The following is a 20,418-nucleotide window of genomic DNA, read 5'->3' on the forward strand; positions in this document are numbered from 1 at the left end:
ATGACATTGGGCCTGGGTTTAGGTGACGTGGGCTTTGCTTGTTTGGTGTCATTTGGCACCAGTAGCAGCAACGCAGACAGATGAGTGAGCCACAACTCAAGCAACCAGGCCAGCACACTGCTCCCCACCCCCACCTCCATGCCACCAGTATCTGTTTTCTTCCTTGACCTTCCATTACTTCTCGAATGAAGATTTATTAGAAAAAGTAAGTACTCATGGCTCAGTTTTCCTATAATGACAGTTTTCAGAGATTGTTTTGTATTAAGTGATAAAAACATTTATATATATATATATAAATTTGGTTTCTCCTCACAGAACCGAGTAGTGAGGCAGAATCCCGGGGAGAGGAATTATCACATATTCTATGCACTGCTGGCAGGGCTGGACCAGGGAGAGCGAGGTGAGTGACGAACAGGTTCAGCAGAGACAGGGGGGTGGCAGCTTGTCTCCTGCTCAAAACACACTGTAGATGGCACCTCAGCAGTCCGTGATGTCCACCAGTTGCAGTAAAATGTGTGAGTGCAGCGGGTGTACCAGAGATGCCGGCTGAGGTCATCTGAGGATCACCCCAGCACAGGGGAAAAACTAGCAGCAGAGAAACCTCAAACTATTTGTAATCTTAGTACACTTTGAATGTAACGGATATTTGTGAGACATATATAATGTAATGCAAGCAGCTTTATTTCTGTGTGTGTGTGTGCACATGTTTATCTGTGTTTTCTCTGTACATACACATGTGTCTGTATTTTTGTATGCACGCATGTAAACTAGTGAGTTCCCATGTTTGTGCATAGAGGCCAGAAGGTGATGTCAGAGGCACCCCCATTGCTCTCTGCATTACCTTTGGAGCCAGGATCTCTCACTGAACCTGGACCTTGCCATTGAGTCTGTGCTGGTTGGCCAGCGAGCCTGGCGTTACAAACTCACTACCCCATATGATATATTCTTTTAATCATTTATTTTTGCTTCATGTGCACTGGTGTTTGAGGGACTCAGATTCCTTGGAACGGCAGCTGCAGAGGGTTGGGAGCCGCCACGTGGTTGCTGGGAATTGAACTCACGTCCTAGGGAAGAGCAGCCAGTACTCTTAACCACTGAGCCATCTCCCTAGGCAAAGGTTATACTTTTAAAACACACCTAGGTGACAGTCATTTCTAAGTGTGTGCTTATTTTCCTTTATTGTCCTACTAGAGGATAGCCTGAGAGCTTCTGTGTCCTAAGCGAGCCCTCCCACTTAACCATCCCTAACCGAAATGCTTGGCTTTTAGAAGAAAACAATAAAGCAAGAGTCTCGTTAATGGGTTCTCTATGGTTCTGCTTACTTTAATGAAGTTTTTATTTCCCTGGGATTTCTAAAAAGTAGCTCTACCAGCATCTTAGTGTGTGGTCATTTGGGATATAGACTTGGGTGTGTGCTCTAGTTATTAAAACCAGAATAGAGTCTTCAGTGTACTCAGGTAAATTACAGTGATGTCTTCTGAATTTTGTCAGCTATACCAGCCGGGCACTGATGTCGCATCTTTCTTTGTCTTTCTGTAGAAGAATTTTATTTATCTTTGCCAGAAAACTACCATTACTTGAATCAGTCTGGGTGTACGGAAGACAAGACGATCAGCGACCAGGAATCCTTCAGACAAGTTATCGTAAGTTCAGTTTTAAAAATGTTCTCCTGATAAGAGTAGGAGTTTCATTTTTGCTCTTAAAAAAAAGGGTTGTTTTTTTTTTTTTTTTTTTTTTTTTTTTTTTTGGTAAGGAAAACAGAAATAACTACGTTTGAAAGAACACATAAGAACAGTTATTTCTTTTCCTGTAAGTCAGAGGGAAGCCTGCTTTCTGGGCTAGAGGGGAATCCTAGGTATCCTTCAAACATGATGAGTGACAGCGTCAATCAGGACAGAGGTGTGGCTCACTTGGAACAGCATGTTCAGAATCAGTGTCCTCCACTCTTAAAAACAAGACTCATAGAGCCCCAGGCTTTGCCCTACCCCACCCCCCACCCCTAGCCACAGTTCTCCAGTTTTGAGTCTGTAGGTAGGATTTCTTTTGAAAAATAGTTCCCTTAGCCGTGGGACAAGGTTACCACTGGTGCTGACTCATGGTGGCAACAGTTGCTAGTGTCCCTCAGTTTCACAATGCCTCAGGACACTGTGACTTGCATTGAATGAGCCTGGTCAGCGTACTCTGCGAACAGCCTATCTGAGTATGGCTGGAGGTCACGTGGTGGGCTGTGTCTTTGCCAGAGTCCTCAGCTTTAGAGTACAATATGTCCAGGGTTGACTCATGTAACTATATCTAATCAGGTATAAATATAGCAGACACAAGCGCATGCATCCCTGTCTATCCACTGCTCACGGTCTCATACTTAACTGTCAGCAGAGGGAAAACGTGTTGTCAGGTTTTTAAATGTACTCATCTATTCAGGCCTTTTTTTTTCCCTGTTGCTGTTTCCTAAACAGTACAGTGTAACGGTTATGTATATATACTGCATTGGGCACTATAAGTAATTTGGAGATAAGGTATAGAGAGGATGTACATAGGCATGTACACCTATTTCTGAGGTATTTGAACATTCTCAGATTGTAATGCCTACAGGGTGCCTGGAACCAGTCCCTGTGCATACCAAGGGGTGCTCACACTTCCTGTCCTAAACATTACATGGATTTAGCTCTGCTCCTAATGGCCATGCCAGCTCATTAGAATGGTGTCTTCTGGGAGACTTGCAGAGCTGATGAACAGCCTGCCCTTAACCTACACATGTCTTCCTGCTTTCAAGACTCTTTAGACTTGTCATTTTAAGTCATTCAAAGGTCAGAAACTCTCTGATCGTTCAGTATGTGGTGTCTTCATCAATAAGGTCTCCACATCCAGGGTTGGTGTGTAACCAAGGGCAACAGTAGTAGCCTATACAGTTCAGGGAACTTCTACCCAACAGGTGACAGACAAATACCAAATCATTGATTTCAAATCAGCTATCAATCACACATAAATTTTCCCCATCCCATGTATATAATCTGGTTTGAAGTTGGAAACTGAATTCAAGTGGGGAATGTGGCTAATGCCTACAATCCTAGTACTTGGGAGACTGAGGCAGGAGGCTTGCCCTGAGTGTAAAGTCAGCCTAATATACAGACTTAGATCCTGTCTCAAAAAAACAAAGGAAAGCAGAAAGGGGGAAAAATGGAATTCAAAGCAGACGAGGCGGTGATGTGATTTTCTTTCCTTCTGCATCTCTGTTCAAAGCCACACAAATGTCCAGAGCAGTGCAGAGTGGTCCATCTGTGTCTCTGTCTCTGTCTGTTCCAGCTGTCTCTGACACTGACTGTCACTATTCTATCTGTCCTCGGTTATCAGGATCAAAACTGGGGCTCCACACACACAAGGTCAGGGCTCTGTGTCTGGCACCCCCTGAAGAGAATACTCTATGTATATACCTCAGAGGGGAGGGGTCTAGGAACCTAGAAGGCAGGTGGCTTTGTACTGGGAAAAGTGTGAGTCCAGAACAGGATGAAGAAAGACAGCTTATAGCACAGTTGTCTCCCAGCCCCTGTGGGGTACTAGTGAGAGAAAGCTGGATTTTGTGACGTCTTCTTTTAAAATATCATATTAACCCCAGATCTCTGAGTCCTGTATTGCCAAAGGTAACCAACTTCAGATAGAAAATACTTCTAAAGAAGAGAAAGAAGGTTGCATCTACAAAATCCGTGCAGCATCAGAACTGCTGTTTATGTAGCATATGCCCTGTGTCTGGTAATCTAGAGGTGGTGAAGGCCAGGCACAGTGACAAATGCCTGTGATGTCAGCATTGAGGAGGCTGGGGCGTGGTGACTGATGCAAATTTGAGGCCAGCCTGGGCTGCTTAGTGAGCGCAAAGCCAGCCTGGGATACAGAACAAAACCTTGCCTATAAGTAAAGTATTCAGAATGACCACATGGGTCCTATGCAAAAGCCACGCAGTTTTAAATGCAGAGCTAGGTTTTTGTTTATCTCCTGGGACTCCTAGCACTAGAGCCCCAGAAAGAACTGGGGTTTAAGTAGTCCCTTCATTCTTTTCTGGACTCTCACTTTGCCACAGCAAACCCTTCTTTTCTCTCCCAAATCAAGAAGCATGCGTTGAAATTAGCAACCCTCTTTATTCTTGAGGAATCAGGGGAAAGAGATGTCCTTGGGAGTTTCTTCTTGTGTTTATGCCCATTTCTGGAAGCTGAAGGAAAACCATTTGTTATTAAAAGATACTGTTGTTATAGACAGGTAATTATCTAGTTTAGCCTTGCTGCAGGTCCCACTCCCAGAGAGCCGCGGCCACCAGGGAGCATGGCCTGAGAGGGTGTTGGGTACTGGCCGCTCTTCTAGGGGCATCGTTTCCCCCCACAAAATGGTTCCCTTCTGTTGGCCCCAAGCCAGTTCAGACAGTTTGTCTTTCTTAATGTCAGTGTTTCAGATTTACAGTTACATTGAAGTAACAATTGTTGGCATTTGAAATCCGATCTTAGGACAAAATGATATATCACGTTAAAATGCAGGAAATTTATATATGAAATGGACATAATGTTCCTGACTAATATATTCTAGTTGCACATTCTCCTTATGGATATCCTTATAGACCTGTAAATATTCAACATACAACTACTTATTAGGTTTAGCCCTCCATAAGTATTAATAAAAGTGTTAGGTGATTTTACTAACATCCCAAATGTGACATTTTCCTATTATTTAATCATTTAGTTTTATTCTTGGGAGTTCTAAGCAAGGCTTAAAAAAAAAAAATAGCCGGGCTTGGTGGCGCACACCTTTAATCCCAGCACTCGGGAGGCAGAATCAGGCGGATTTCTGAGTTCGAGGCCAGCCTGGTCTACAGAGTGAGTTCCAGGACAGCCAGGGCTACACAGAGAAACCCTGTCTCCAAAAACAAAAATTAAATAAATAAATAAATAAATAAATAAGAGTCCAACTTTGACAGAGGAAGAGGAAATCTCTTCCTTCCTGGAAACAGCAAGGTTTCGCTCCTCTCAAACTTATGAGAATTAGGGATTGGTATTTAAGGTAATTTATTAGACACATAGCTAAGACCCCTGCTAGCAACTAAAACACATGGTCAAGAATAACATTTAGAAACACTGAAAACTTTCTTATGTAAGAAACGAGGGGGGCAGGAGACAGGAATAGGCACTACTCATATTAGAAGTTATTTTACATATCATATTCTTATGGCCATAGAAGTGGAGACAAAACAATAAATGTTTCAGAGTGTTAGTTTACATGGCACAATTCTACGGTTTTATTTTGTTCTATGCCATTTTCTTTGTTTTTTTTTTGTTTGTTTGTTTTTGTTTTGTTGTTCTTGTTTTTGTTTTTTGAGACAGGGTTTCTCTGTGTAGCCCTGGCTGTCCTGGAACTCACTCTGTAGACCAGGCCTCGAACTCAGAAATCTGCCTGCCTCTGCCTCCCGAGTGCTGGGATTAAAGATGTGCGCCACCACCGCCCAGCTCTATGCCATTTTCTGAGTGCTGTGTTTTCATAAGGGACGTACAGTCTTCTTAATGACCACATGATTATTGTTTGGGAGGGCACCTGCTTTTCCATGGACTGCAAACAATGAGTGTATGCTCAGTGTCATAGCCCGCTTTAATATAGCCTTCAAAATTGCACCATAAAATTTTTGGCTGAGATTTGAAAGCTATTTCAAGTCAGAAGTAACAACTAATTTATTTTACTGCCTCCATCTGGCCCCCTAGGTTGGGGACTCACGAATGTGTGTGAAAGTGGCAAGGACTTTGATGCGTGAAGGTCTGTTTGGTTCTCTGACTTCCCAAACACTGCATACATGCCCAGCATCCTTGGCTGTAGACCACTGCTAAGATTTCTAGGCCTCATAGACCTCAGTGCATATACACAGTGGTTTTGAGTGGCGCGTGGCCGTGTGTGTGTGTGTGTGTGTGTGTGTGTGTGTGTGTGTGTGTGTGTAAGTTCATGCTACATGAGTCAGACTGTATTACTTTTTCAAACAAGTTTTTTTTTTTTTTTCTCTTTGAATCTTGGAAAACTTGGGACTTGTTGACCCAGAGAACAGATAAAGGGTTAGAAATGGTGCTGATTTGGTAGCATCTTTGTCAGGCATGCACAGAGCCCGAGCTCAGTGCCAGCACTGAACCATGTAAACCATGTGTGGTGGCACTCACCTAGATTTCTATGAGGAGGTTGAGGCAGGAGGATTACGAAGTCAAGGTCCAAGCCAGCCTGTGCCACTCACATGACCCTGGCCTCAAAAACCAACCAAAGCAGAATAAGAAGTGGAAGAGACTCTGGGGAGATAAGGGGTTGATTCTCGAATGGCCCTGCAGAGGGAGTATGTCAGCTTCCTAGCTGAGGATACTGAAGCACGGGGAAGTTTTCAAAGCCCAGATCAGGGGTGTTTTTGAAATAACGATCCCTTATGCAGGGACCCGCAGCAAGGAGGAGGAGGAGGCAGCGAGTGGGTAGCAGACAGAGAGCCTTGTAGTACTTCCCGTGAGAACACTGGTGCGTGCCAACGCTTCTGCAGAAATTCTCCTTGTAGGGCATATATGCAGCAGTGTCCTTCCTTGATGCCTTTCTTACTTTATTTAGCCAGCTGCAACTTGACACAGAGAACCCCACTTTGATTCTAACAGCCTCCAATCAACATAAACTAATGTCATCCATGAAATAGTTTCATATAACATATGTAAAACATAATGTGACATTACTTAACACACTGCATTCAAAGTACCTGTTGTTTCTGCGTGTCCCCTTGCCTCTCCGGCTTCTATAAAGACAGCAGTGTTTGTTGTGCTTTAATATTGGAGGAGAAAAGCATCCTACTCATGCTGTGAAGGCAGGGATTCCTAAGCTACTTAGTAACATAAGCAAGAGGCTGGCTGTGTCACACACGTGTGGCCATCTACTGAAGGCAATCTTCACTTCTGGTTTTTTATTATTATTATTACCATTATTTTCTTGGACATGGAACATTGTTAAAGTCAGTGGTTATGCATCAGTGTTTTATTCTTCTTGTCTTTAGAGCCGTACCTAATAGTGTAACTTAGTCATGGGCGGGTTTTCCTTTTCTTCTAGACGGCAATGGAAGTCATGCAATTCAGCAAGGAGGAAGTTCGGGAAGTTTTGAGGTTGCTGGCGGGAATTCTGCATCTCGGCAACATAGAGTTTATCACTGCTGGAGGGGCGCAGATTCCCTTCAAAACAGGTGAGGTGATGCCTGAGCCCCACCCTGACCCCTGATCACCAACCCTGTCTCCCCTTCAGTGCTTTCCTTACAAGAGACTAGACCCAGAAAATTGGCACCCAGTCTTTTACAGAAGGTTTTCTGGCTCCTAGAGTAGAGCTACAGATTTCCCCCATCCTTTGGTACCGGGGCTTGAACCCAGGGTCTCACCCCCTCAGGCATGCTAAGCACTTACGTCAGCTCAGGAGCTGTGGAGCTCCACCTGTGTGATGTCAAGTGTCAGGGCAAGAGTCCAAGGTGCCAGACCTGGGCTTGGGCTCTGTTCTTGTTCTTACTGAGAAGGGAAATGGGCCAATAAGTAGACATATGAGCAGCAAGTGTTTGATACAGGAAAGCGTGGTGCTATCACCCTTTGCCTTGGTTTTCAGAGTTATCCAGAGGGGTTCATAGCTGTACTGGAAGCTGTGCCTCCTGCTAGTTATCCATTTGCACTGTGACTGCCTTTACTTTAAACGTATAAAATGTCAGCTGAAGTACTTTAAATATATATATATATATAATATTTTTATACATAATTTATATATAATGTAATTTTTTAGAAAGGTATCTGATAGAACCAATAAATCTTGTTGCAGAAATTGGGTACCGGGTGTGTTTGGGATCAAAATAACTCTCCAGGAGCCTGGTTTCTCCTGGTCAGTGTTTCAATGTTTATTGTGTTTGATTCCCACGTAGTTTCTATCAATGTCTTAGGAGCCTAAAAAGTCTTTGTTAAAGAGGGAGAAATGGCTTAGGAATTGAGAGATGGGTGGCTTTTGGAGAGGATCTGTGTTTTGCACTCTGTTTCTAGAGGAACCAGCACCCTCTTCTGGTGTCCTCAGGCAGTGCACTGCTAGTTAACCGTGCAGTCACCTCTCTCTGTCTTTCTCTCTGTCTCCTGTGTGTGTGTGTGTGTGTGTGTGTGTGTGTGTGTTTCTCTCTGTGTCTCTGTCTCTCTGAACAGAACCTTTGCATATGTGGTAATGTTTGTTCATATTTACTGCATTAAGAGCTATGCAGTGAGTTTAGGTATGGTAGTACAGGTCTGATGCCAGCACACGGGTAATGGTGCATTGCCAGTGATCCTAGGCTACAGAGCAAAGCTACTGCCAAGCCAGGCAACCAAGCATAAGACCGTCTCTTAGCAACAAAAAAACCCCCAAGAAACAGAGAGGAAATGTGGCTCAGCCAATAAAGCGCTTGCTCTGGATTGTATTGTAGATGTATCCATTGATTGAATTTGGGTACCACGCGATCGGTTGTTCCCAAAATTTTGACCATCTGTGGTTTTCTGTAATAAAGCAGAAGGACTCAGTGCCTGGGCAAGGTGGTGCCTGTGACCTTGAGATGCTGGAGAGCTCTGTGACTGTTTTCACGGTGGCCCTCAGGTGGCTTTGCTCCTACCCTTCCCTGACCAGAGCAAAAGCTCCTAAGAGGGCATCACAGAACATCACAGAGCATCTTACCAAACTGAATTTAAAAGCTGATATAAGCCATTAGGAGTACTTGCTGCTCTTGCAGAGGACCCAGATTGGAGTCCTCGAACCCACAGGAGGAGGATCACAACCCCTCAGCCTCTGCAGGCACCTGCACTCAGAGGTAACATACAGACAGGCAAGTGCACATACAAACACACACTTAAAAATCTGTAAGCTTCTGACAGAGACTGAGAATCTCACTGTCTTTTACGATATAGGACATTAAAGAAAGTTGCTACAGGCAGAAACCATTACTGCCTGAGATGTGTCCATCATGTCTGCCTCCACTTTCTGTGTGGCTGTGTGTGGTTAGATTTGATGCCAGCTGAGGTCCAGCATCCGGTGTGTTTGAGGAACTGTGAGTTCACCGGTGCCTCCTCCTTCACTTTCAGCTTTGGGTAGGTCTGCGGACTTGCTTGGGCTGGACCCAACGCAGCTCACAGATGCACTGACCCAGAGATCCATGATCCTCAGGGGAGAAGAGATCCTGACGCCTCTCAGTGTCCAGCAGGTATGACCCTCCTGCCCTCAGTGCCATTGAAACTTGCCTCAAAGACAGCCTGGGGCTTGCCATGACTTTACTGTGCACATGTGATCCCAGTGAGGCATCCACATGACTGGCTCATGGGCCAAATAGAAAAGAAACCCAAGTTTGGGAGATAGGGGAAGTTGTTCTGTAAGTGACAGGGGAGCAAAGCTCTGATGTGCTCGGGTCTGACACAGGCCGGCTGAGACTGTGCGCTGATCCTTCCACATAAGGCTGTCAGTTCTTGGGAAATGTGTTCACTGTGCCTCGTTCCCTCTTCCGTAAGCCAAGGATGGTTATATCTAATTCACAGGATTCTCATGAGGATAAAAAATAATAATAATAAGCCAAATACTTGCTATAAGTACTTAGCGTCTGCTGCAGAGTCAGCACTCAGTTAAAGTGAGCTGTGAAAGTTATCCTCACTATACTTGAGCACCGCAAAGCACTGTTACTGTTCTTTGCCTCTGCTAAACCTTGATGAGCCCCCCTAATCTTCCTTCTTGGTTGTCCTTACAATTATCTTCTTGTGTGTGCCTGGCACTCCCGGGTGGAAGGCAGAGGATACACTGTGGGAGTTGATCTTCTCCACGTGCTTTCTGGGGATTGACACCAGGATTGTCGGGCTGGGTGTTCAGACAGCTGTCCCCACGGAGCCGTATCGCCTGCCCTTTCTGATTTAACTATCTCCTTTTTTTCTTTTTGAGATAGCTTCTCACTATGTAGTCCTGGCTGACCTGGCATGCTTTATGTAGACCAGGAAGGCCTTGAATGCTTGCCTCTACCTCCCTTATATTGAGATGTAAAGACATATTCCAACACACCTGGCCTAATCTTTCTTTAAAAAAAAAAGATTTATTTATTTATTTTATGTATATGAGTATACTGTAACTATATAGATGGTTGTGAGACATCATATAGTTGCTGGGAATTGAACTCAGGACCTCTGCTTGCTCCAGCCCAAAGATTTATTTATTATACGTAAGTACACTGTAGCTGTCCTCAGATGCACCAGAAGAGGGCGTCAGATCTCATTACGGATGGTTGTGAGCCACTATGTGGTTGTTGGGATTTGAACTCAGGACCATGGGAAGAACAGTCAGTGCTCTTAACCGCTGAACCATCTGTCCAGCACCTAATCTGTTACCCCATAAGGAAAAGAACCTTTATGAGTAAAAAAATTAAGAAAATAATTTTAAAACTAGGTTTTAATATTTTAAACCTAATTTTTTGTTTGTTTTGTTTTTCGAGACAGGGTTTCTCTGTGTAGCCCTGGCTGTCCTGGAACTCACTTTGTAGACCAGGCTGGCCTCGAACTCAGAAATCCGCCTGTCTCTGCCTCTCGAGTGCTGGGATTAGAGGCATGAGCCACCACGCCCAGTTTAAACCTAATTTTAATTTAAACCTAAATAATATATGATATATATATATATATACACACACACACACACATATACATATATACATACATATATATACATTCAATGTCAACTATGCAAATAGGCATATATGTACATATATATATGTGTGTGTGTGTGTGTGTGTGTGTGTATAGACACATACATAATACACACACACACACACACACACACACACATCCATTATATAGATCTGGAGCCCCTTCTATTACTGGACATGTGAAGTTGAGTTTGGACGGCAGGTCTTTATGAATGGATCTGTCAAGGCAGTATGTAGGTCTGACCTTTCTTTTATTTCCCTGGAAGACATTGATTCACTTAGCCATGGGAACCAAATCTTTCCCACAGTGGGGCGGGATGGGCCGGTTGGTTATGCCTTCCGCCATGGCCTTCTCTCCCCTTCCAGGCCGTAGATAGCAGAGACTCATTGGCCATGGCACTTTATGCTCGCTGCTTTGAGTGGGTGATCAAGAAGATCAACAGCCGGATCAAAGGCAAAGACGACTTCAAATCCATCGGCATCCTTGACATCTTCGGATTTGAAAACTTCGAGGTATGCACGGGCGCAGAGAGCGGGACAAGCAGGCAGGCGCCTTCTGTTCAGAAGCCACTCTTCCCCACGTTTCTTTGTTGTTGTTGTCTTGTTGTTGTTGTTGTTGTTGTTTTTGTTTTCGAGACAGGGTTTCTCTGTATAGTCGTGGCTGTCCTGGAACTCACTTTGTAGACCAGACTGGTCCACCCGTTCTTAGAGCAGCCATGGATGGCTTTCCCAGAACATTTCTCTTCTCTCCTGGCCCTTTGTCCTTTTTCTACACACTATTAGGGGTCCTGAAGAACTTACTCCCTGTATCTCACCCTTAGGTTAACCACTTTGAGCAGTTCAATATCAACTATGCAAATGAAAAGCTTCAGGAATACTTCAACAAACACATTTTTTCCTTAGAACAACTAGAATATAGCAGGTAAGCACACAAGAGTCCACTCCAAAAGACAATTGTTTTTTAAAAATCAGTAAGCAAATCTTGATTTCATGTGGCCTTCTCTTCTTCCCGCAGGGAGGGATTGGTGTGGGAAGATATTGACTGGATAGACAATGGAGAATGTCTAGACCTGATCGAGAAGGTAATGGGTAACTGGAGAATGAATGCTCGCAGTCCCCAGGGAGTCCAGCTGGGCGGGTTCATGTTTATGGGAACAAAATAACTTGTGCAAACATGCACATCAAAGATGAGAATGTGGAGAACACAATGGGCCATTTGGAAACGTGAACGCCAATGCACCATGAGGTTGAATGTAACCACTTGGCTGCTTCCAGCCTATTGTTTCATTGAGCTCAGTATTTTAGAATCTGTGTGTGTGTGTGTGTGTGTGTGTGTGTGTGTGTGTGTGTGTGTGTGTGTGTGTGAAGTAGCCTCTGTGAGGTCCTAAGTGCCAGCAAAGCCTTGTAGACTGGTCGACTGGCCGGTTGTAAAAGTTTAACCATAACGTTTCAATGGCTTCCATTTTTGAAAAGTCCTATATAGAAGTTCATTGCTAGCCGGGAGTGGTAGCATACGCCTTTAATCCCAGCACTCGAGAGACAGAGGCAGAAGCAGGCGGCTTTCTGAATTTGAGGGCAGCCTGGTCTACAAAGTGAGTTCCAGGACAGTCAGGGCTATACAGAGAAACCCTGTCTCGAAAACAAACAAACAAATAAACAAACAAAAATGAAGTTCATTGCTTTTCTCTGTGCTGTACCATTCTGAATCTTTTAAGCCCCCAAAACGGCAGTGAAGTTTCTCTTTTAAGTATTGACTTGCTAGGAGACGGAATTGGTTGGCTAGGAGGTAGAATGGGTTGGCGCTCTGAAGTGGTTTAAAAGACAAGGCATTCCACACTTAATTCATTCAACCGTTTTCTCTTCCCTGTAGAAACTTGGCCTCCTCGCCTTGATCAATGAAGAGAGCCATTTTCCTCAAGCCACAGACAGCACTTTGTTGGAGAAGCTACACAGTCAGCATGCTGTAAGTCAAACCCCGCCGGCCCTTGGGTTTTGTCTAAGCAGCAGATGAGAGCATTAAGATGACGAGCCCTCTTCTATGCCTCCCACATGAATGTTCTCTGTCTCTTAAGCTGGAGTTGCCCTCTCCCTTCCTTACTAGACCTATACTGAAAAAAGTTCGCTTTTGGGGCACCTGCACAGAGTATACCCAAGTTTATTTATTTCATAAGTGGGGAACCGAACTGTTCAACCTATTGTCATGAAAGAGTTGAGAGCAATGGTTTGGAGGCCATCCCTTGCCAGATGCCAAAACTCGGATGATATTCGCCTAGCTTTCCAGTGATTGCCTTGTGTTAAATGTGGATTTTTCTAGAAGTCAAAAGGGAATCAAGGAGTAAAACAAAGCTTTTATGTTTTTGTTTTTTTTTAACATTAGAATAACCACTTTTATGTGAAACCCCGCGTTGCAGTCAACAATTTTGGCGTGAAGCATTATGCAGGAGAGGTAATATCTTCTTCAGATGTTATTGAGGGCTGGGGCTTAGTTGCCAGTGTACTTACTAGAAATACAAAAACACCTTTGCTTGATACCAAATACCACATACACCAGGCATGGTGATGTATACCTGTAACTCCAGGGTAGCGGAAGCAGGAAGATCAGAAGGTAAAGGTTATAGAAATGACAAATACAACTCTCATCTCAACGGGGAAAGAGGAAGTTTTAAGTCAAATATGCATGACCATTCCTAGGAACCCCAAGCATAAGGTTCCAATATAGTAACAGTTTCATGACATTTTATAGTGCCACAACAGAGAAGGTCATAGAGACACTCTTCAGATACATGGATGAGAGCCCCAGGTAGGGGAGGTACAGCAAAGAAAGCAGAAATCCTCTGCTGCCGACCTCAGAGGACACCCTTAAGCTCTCTTCTTGGTGGAAGCTAGTGGTCTCTTAAATAAACGCATCCCAAAACATTTCATGGGATAGTCACAAGAACATTAGGTTACACACAGAGAGGATAATGGATATTCAAGAAGCCAAGAAGCCAGGCGGTGGTGGCGCATGTCTTTAATCCCAGCACTTGGGATGCAGAGGCAGGCAGATTTCTGAGTTTGAGGCCAGCCTGGACTACAAAGTGAGTTCCAGGACAACCAGGGCTATACAGAGAAACCCTGTCTCGAAAAAACCAAACCAACCAACCAAACAAACAAACAAAAGAGGCCAAGATAGTCCAAGACAATTAGTAATTAGGTACGCCCCTACCTATAACTTGCTAACTCTTCCCAGTCACTAAAGTTCTACTTAGCCTTTGTAGAAAGGCCAAGCAGGTACATTGTCTTCTTTCTGGGAGCTTTGTCCACAGTCAGAAATTCAAGGTCATTCTTGCCTATAGAGGTAAGTGTGAGGTGACTCTGTGCTGCATGAGACCAACATACATGCATGCATGCATGCATGCATACATACATACATAGATGCAAAAAAGGATAGATAGATAGATAGATAGATAGATGATAGATAGATAGATAGATAGATAATAGATAGATGATAGATACAAGAACAGGATAGATAGATTGATTGATTGATTGATAGTTGATAGATGGATAGACATAGATAGATGATGGGTGGATGGATAGATGATGGATAGATGCAAGAACAGGATGTTTATTGATGTTTGCTTACTTGGTCCTCACAAAACCGGGCAGATCCTAACTTGAACATAATTTATTAAGAGTATGACATTTTCTCGTACCCGTTTTTTACTTAGGTGCAGTATGATGTCCGAGGCATCTTGGAAAAGAACAGAGACACATTCAGAGATGACCTTCTCAACCTGCTCAGGGAAAGCAGGTATGCCGTTTCTCCTCCATGACGTCATTAGCAAGCACATTACAGTGTGTGCGGATGTCCGCATTTGTGAACAGAGAACACACTGCAGTTGTAGAAGCACTTGACTTAGCTTCTTCTCCAGTGACCCAAGGGATAGAATATAGAAGCAAGGAGTACCCATACTGAGGCAGAAACATGAAACCATGAGGTGGATATTACCCTTTATCTATGCGGTTATACTGGTGAGGAACCACAGCCAGGGAGCAGCTCTGTGATTTGCTGAGAGGAAATCACTGTGGTGGCCAGAGGCTAAGCTTCTGTATCAGGTACGTTTGGCTCAGGAACCTGATCTTGACTAGCCCAGCCTGCTTGCCCACTCTATGGTCGTTGAGCTGTTTTCATTTCAGGTCTGGTTTTTATAGGACCCTGTTTCTCATCGTGGTGAGATGTCAAGAACATTAAGCAACTGTTAATACAACCAGAATTATTAATGTATTGGTCAGTTATTCATTCATTCAGCAATTGTAAGTTCACACCATGGAATCAAGAGTTAAGGGAAAACAGAAAATTTTAACGATTAGTTTAGCTATTTGCATCAACTTAGGCAGGAAGTTCCCTATTGTCCAGCGACTTGGTAAAGGAGACAGGATTTGAGACAAAGCCCTCCCTTGTAGGCTTTTCAAACCTTTGGGGGATATAGCATGAATATATACAGAAATAACTTTTAATGGCTGAGGAAGGAAGTAGACAATTGTTAAAAAGCTGTGCGTAAATACCAGGTGGTCACCCTGTCATTTAGCCAGCTATGGATGGGGTGAAAGGAGCCAGGCTGAGCTTGCAATCCAAAGCGCTTGATCTTCACACTTCTGTTCTCCCCTGTGAAAGTGCACTGCTTAAACTATTCTCAGCTACTTCTATTTGTAGGTGAGTTTTTCAGACCGGCAGAAAACACAGGATGCTGGAAAATGCCACAGCATGTTACCTGACAAGGCAGGTCTCAGCTGTTAGCATCTAAAGGCTACATTTAAATACAAGCCGCCTGTTGATGTTAAGTGGCGGCCTTTTGTTGTGGTGGATGCTGTAGAAGGAAGAGCTGCTCTCAGAGATCACAAGCTGTCTCTGTCCTAGTGTGAAAGGGGTGAATTTGAGGCAGCAGCCTGGGGTTTCCCTATGCAAATGGGGGGAGCTTACTTCCCTTTCACCTTTGCCAGCTTTGACCTTTTAATGGAATGCAGGCTGTTCTCTAAGAGTTTAAAGCAGTTGGGGTGAGGAGCAGCCCAAGGCAAAAGTGCACACTTCTCCGAGGCCCAGGGAGGAATCCTACCATCTCCACCTTGAGGATACAGTTGGTGGATGGATGGATGGATGGATGGATGGATGGTCCTTGTGCCTTTCCCCGTGGCGGTGGCACCATCAGCATGCCCAGCTTTATAGCTAGTAGTGTCTGTCCACAGTGCTAGGCAGCTGATGAGTTATCAGAAAGCCTTTCACTTTATCAATAGTGGTGATGGTGCTGTGTGATGGAGTTGCAATCTCCTGGCCACGGCCCAGGCACTGTGTCTCTGGCCTACACCACATCTTCATTTTATTCTAAAATTTCTCCCATCATTTGAGATAAGCCATCTGAGGCCTAAAGAGAGGGATGGGGCATCTTGTATTTGTGATGGCAGCTATGAAGTAGAAGAGGCAGGATTTGAACCTGTGTCCACCTGGATGTTGTTCCTACTAGCACTGTCCCAACATGTGTCAGATGGACCCTTCACCTCCGTGCACAGTGGACAGAATACACCAGCTCTGCACCTGAGAATTCCTCCGTAGAGCTGACCAATTATTGATTGAAAACCTGTGTTAGAAATAAAGCAGAGACAAAGCCTGTGGCTGTGCTGAAAAGACTTCTGTCTCACTGTTCTTTCTTTTTTTTTTAAAGATTTATTTTATTAATATATGTAAGTACACTGTAGCTGTCTTCAGACACTCCAGAAGAGGGAGTCAGATCTTGTTACAGATGGTTGTGAGCCACCATGTGGTTGCTGGGATTTGAACTTTGGACCTTCGGAAGAGCAGTCGGGTGCTCTTACCCACTGAGCCATCTCACCAGCCCCTCACTGTTATTTCTAAACCAGTGCTTCTCAAACTGTGGGTGGTAGCCCCTTTGGGGGTTGAATGGCCATTTCACAGGGATCACCCAAGACCATCAGAAAACACAGATACTTACATTATAGATTGTAACAGGAGCAAAATTACAGTTTTGAAGTAGCATCAACAATAATTTTGTGGTTAGGGGTCACCACAGCATGAGCAACTGTATTCAGAGGTCACAGCATCAGGAAAGCTGAGGACCACCGACCTAGCCAGTAACACTTAATACCTCTTTAGGGAGAATGTTCTTTGTGTTGTTACTGTAAATAATCTAGACATGGCTTAAGGTGTGTGGGAAAATGTGTGTTGGTTCTGTGCAGACAGTGGCTTATTATAAACAAGGGACCTGAGCATTTGGGGTGCTGGTTTCCATGAGCGGTCCTGGAACCCATTCCCCTACCCCACCCCAAGAAGCCCCTGTATGAAATGGTGCAGATGAGGAAGTGGAGGAAGGCTATAGGGGCTTAGGTGGGTCTCCAGCCTATTCATCAGTGAGACCCCGCCCAGCTCACCATCTCTCTGTTTGTTTGTTTGTTTGTTTGTTTGTTTGTTTTTAGGGTTGTTTTGTTTTCCGAGATAAGGTTTCTCTGTCTGTTCCAGGGTGTCCTGGAACAAGCTCCATAGATCAGGCTGGCCTTGAACTCAGAGATACACAAGCCTCTGCCTCCCAAGTGCTGGGAATAAAGGTGTGCACCCCCACTGCCAGGCCCCACTGAGTCATTGTATGCTCTCACAGCTCTTCAGGGCCCCGTGTATTATTTTAATTATCATTGTAGAACTACACTGTAATTACAGTAGCAGGTACCTGACGGTCACGTGTACACACCTCACAGTCTGTGCTCCCTTCACACAGGTTCGACTTCATCTATGACCTCTTTGAACACGTCTCCAGCCGCAACAACCAGGACACCTTGAAATGCGGAAGCAAACACCGGCGGCCCACTGTCAGCTCGCAGTTCAAGGTCAGTCTGAGCCACTGGCTTGCAGGAGTCTACCATTCGTGGGATCTAGCAGAACTGAGGCAGGAGGCAGGTGGACATGAGGCGGATGAGAGACTGAACCCTGTTTCTTTTACAACACGTATTAGAGTACTGGCTGGGTTTTTCAATCATGCTTAAGGACCATCGTTCAATTTCCAACACTTAAAAAGAAAGGTATACGCAGGAATATTTAGACTTTCTTTGAGATTTTTATAAATTAATAAAACAATTTTTGCTATTCTTTCCCTCTAGTGGTCTAACAACCTCATAATCACCAAGGTGATTAAAATAGAAATTATTTTATTACTTTAAGTCTTACTTTTGTTCTGAGAGACAGGGTGGAAAGGACCCTGTAGACTTGCCAGAGCTCATGTGTGTGGACATTAATATTGATAACAATGTATTTAGTGGCTTATTGTCTTGATAACTTACCACAAGAACAACCTGGGATACTTATGATATCTATAAAAGAGATACATGTATAGACTATATAGAAGAATTTGTAGAACACTGAAATATTTTAAATGTATATATTTGTATGCATAGTATGCATAAATGTATCAATATATGTATTTTTGCATGATACATAAAATGTCTTTTAAATAAGAGGAAAGCTATTTAATGCTAAGCTGTTGAAATAGTTGGTCTTTTTTTGGGTGGGGGGGGGGGGGGTCAGACAGCATTTCTCTGTATAGCCCTGGCTATCCTGGAACTCACTCTGTAGGCCAGGCTGGCCTCGAACTCAGAAATCCTCCTGCCTCTGCCTCCCAAGTGCTGGGATTAAAGGCATGAGCCACCACTGTCCAGCTAAAAGATACTTTATGATATATAATATATTAATATGAATATAATATTATATATTATATATATATCATAACTATCATACCTGTGAATATGTGTGTGTGTGTGTGTGTGTGTGTGTGTGTGTGTGTATACTATAACTATAACCTGGGGATATATTATATATCTCATAACTGTCATACCTGGGAATGTTAACCATTTTTACCCAAATCGCAGTGATTCCAGGTACCCAAGTCTGAGTGAAATAAAGCACACCAGCACTGTGGATGTGTAAGCCTTCTCTGTCATTTGGAGGCACAGCCTATGAAGACCTCTGCTCCCACATTTAATTATCTGTTTCCCCTTAAGCGAAAATTCTGGCTGAAGGGGCCATTGCATCTTGTCAGTCAGCAGATGCTGATAAGATCTGCCCTGTGAGGCAAGGGTTGAGCTGCTGGTGATTGAGGGGGGAGTCACATGTCAGCATAGCTGGCAGTCCTGGGGATGTGACAACTCCCCAGGACTGCCAGCTCCCCAGGCATTGAAGGGCAGCCTTCGCACAGGGCAGATGTGGTGGCGCCAGCTCCCAGCTACCACATTCCTGTTCTGAGCCAGTCACTGGGCCAACCACTTTGCATCCATTGTTGAGCTCACTCCCACATTGCCCTGTGAGTTCATGCCACTCTCTCCATTGTATAGATGAGGGGACTGAGATTTGGGGAAGTAAAGCGAGAGCTCTGGGCCCCACAGAGGGATGACTTGAGTTGGCACTGTATGTGTCAAGCTCTTCACTTTAAATATTTAAGTGAGATCTTTGTCTTGTTTTATGTCATGCTGAGATCATTTTATCAAAAACTCTTATTCCTCTGATTTTTATTATTTTTTCTTTTGTTCTGACCAAACCCATGTGTTCTTTTCCTCCTTACAGGACTCCCTGCACTCCTTAATGGCAACACTAAGCTCCTCAAATCCTTTCTTTGTCAGATGCATCAAGCCAAACACACAGAAGGTAAGACTTCTGAAGGAAAGGCCAGCCTGGGCTCTCCCCAAGGACAGCCTCCAGGAGGGGGTACCCATAGGCTTGGCTTCTCCAAAGTCCTTTCGTTAGAGATGGTTGGAAGCGGATATGGCATTAACCGAACAGTATATGGGTAACCAGCCCTTCAGCCTCTGTGTCTGTGGGTCAGCTTCTGACATCAGGGAGGACTTTAGGACTTCGGAGACCCTCCTTGGAAAGGAGACGTTGTAAAGGCCACGTGTTTTGTTGGTGCTTTGCTTTTTTGTTTAAAGTGCTTGGATCCTGCTCCAAAAAAAACGTTGTTGTTGTTGTTGTTGTTGTTTTTGTGGTTTTTCAAGACAGGGTTTCTCTGTATAGCCCTGGCTGTCCTGGAACTCACTTTGTAGACCAGGCTGGCTTTGAACTCAGAAATCCACCTGTCTCTGCCTCCCAAGTGCTGGGACTAAATGTGTGCGCCACCACTGCCTGGCACTGCTGCCCTTTCTAACAACAGAAATTTCATTTTGACAGATTCCATCCTTGATGATTTCTGTTCTTAGATGGCACAAAGTTCATTTTTTTTCTGTCAGACTATAGAAGCTTAAAGCCTGCCCACAGCCAGAATTGAAGAAATGGCTTCTTTGTTGTTATTTTTTTTTTCATGCTGAGATTTGATTATACCCAGTTACTTTGAGTTTATACTTTACAAAGTGACCCAACTCAACTCTGTGATTCCCTCAGCTCTCGGCTCTCAACTGTGTGTCACCCAGGCTTTGTAGGCACTCATTAGCAACATGCCAAGAGGTGGGTTGTAAAAAATGTCTTGATACCATTTTATAGGCACTGGAATATAAGGTCCGTGACACAAGAGCCAACTCGTCTCTGCCCTAAAACGTAGGTGTGGTTTATGAGTGTGAAGAATGCTAATTAGAACATGGAGATTCCCGGAGGAGGTGACCTGATTGGCGGTCTTTCATTTCCACCAAGACCATGGTTTTGTTTCTGCCCATTGTGCACTAGGAAACCCTTAGAGTGTCTTCACAAATGCCTTTAG

At 44.1% G+C, this 20,418-nt stretch overlaps 1 protein-coding gene across 1 annotated transcript in view; it reads left to right on the forward strand.

Moving 5' to 3' along the window:
- Myo10 (myosin X) overlaps window positions 1–20,418 on the forward strand; it is a 191,124-nt gene that overhangs the window by 102,331 nt on the left and 68,375 nt on the right. The window contains exons 7-19 of the mRNA NM_019472.2: window positions 192–205; window positions 316–400; window positions 1,540–1,643; window positions 7,090–7,219; window positions 9,108–9,226; window positions 11,066–11,212; window positions 11,521–11,621; window positions 11,715–11,781; window positions 12,570–12,662; window positions 13,077–13,145; window positions 14,407–14,489; window positions 17,461–17,569; window positions 19,296–19,376. Coding sequence (NP_062345.2) covers window positions 192–205; window positions 316–400; window positions 1,540–1,643; window positions 7,090–7,219; window positions 9,108–9,226; window positions 11,066–11,212; window positions 11,521–11,621; window positions 11,715–11,781; window positions 12,570–12,662; window positions 13,077–13,145; window positions 14,407–14,489; window positions 17,461–17,569; window positions 19,296–19,376 — 1,202 coding nt within the window. The remainder of the gene's footprint in view (window positions 1–191; window positions 206–315; window positions 401–1,539; window positions 1,644–7,089; window positions 7,220–9,107; window positions 9,227–11,065; window positions 11,213–11,520; window positions 11,622–11,714; window positions 11,782–12,569; window positions 12,663–13,076; window positions 13,146–14,406; window positions 14,490–17,460; window positions 17,570–19,295; window positions 19,377–20,418) is intronic.

The sequence above is a fragment of the Mus musculus genome, chromosome 15, assembly GCF_000001635.26.
Source record: "Mus musculus strain C57BL/6J chromosome 15, GRCm38.p6 C57BL/6J".
NCBI lineage: Eukaryota > Metazoa > Chordata > Mammalia > Rodentia > Muridae > Mus > Mus musculus.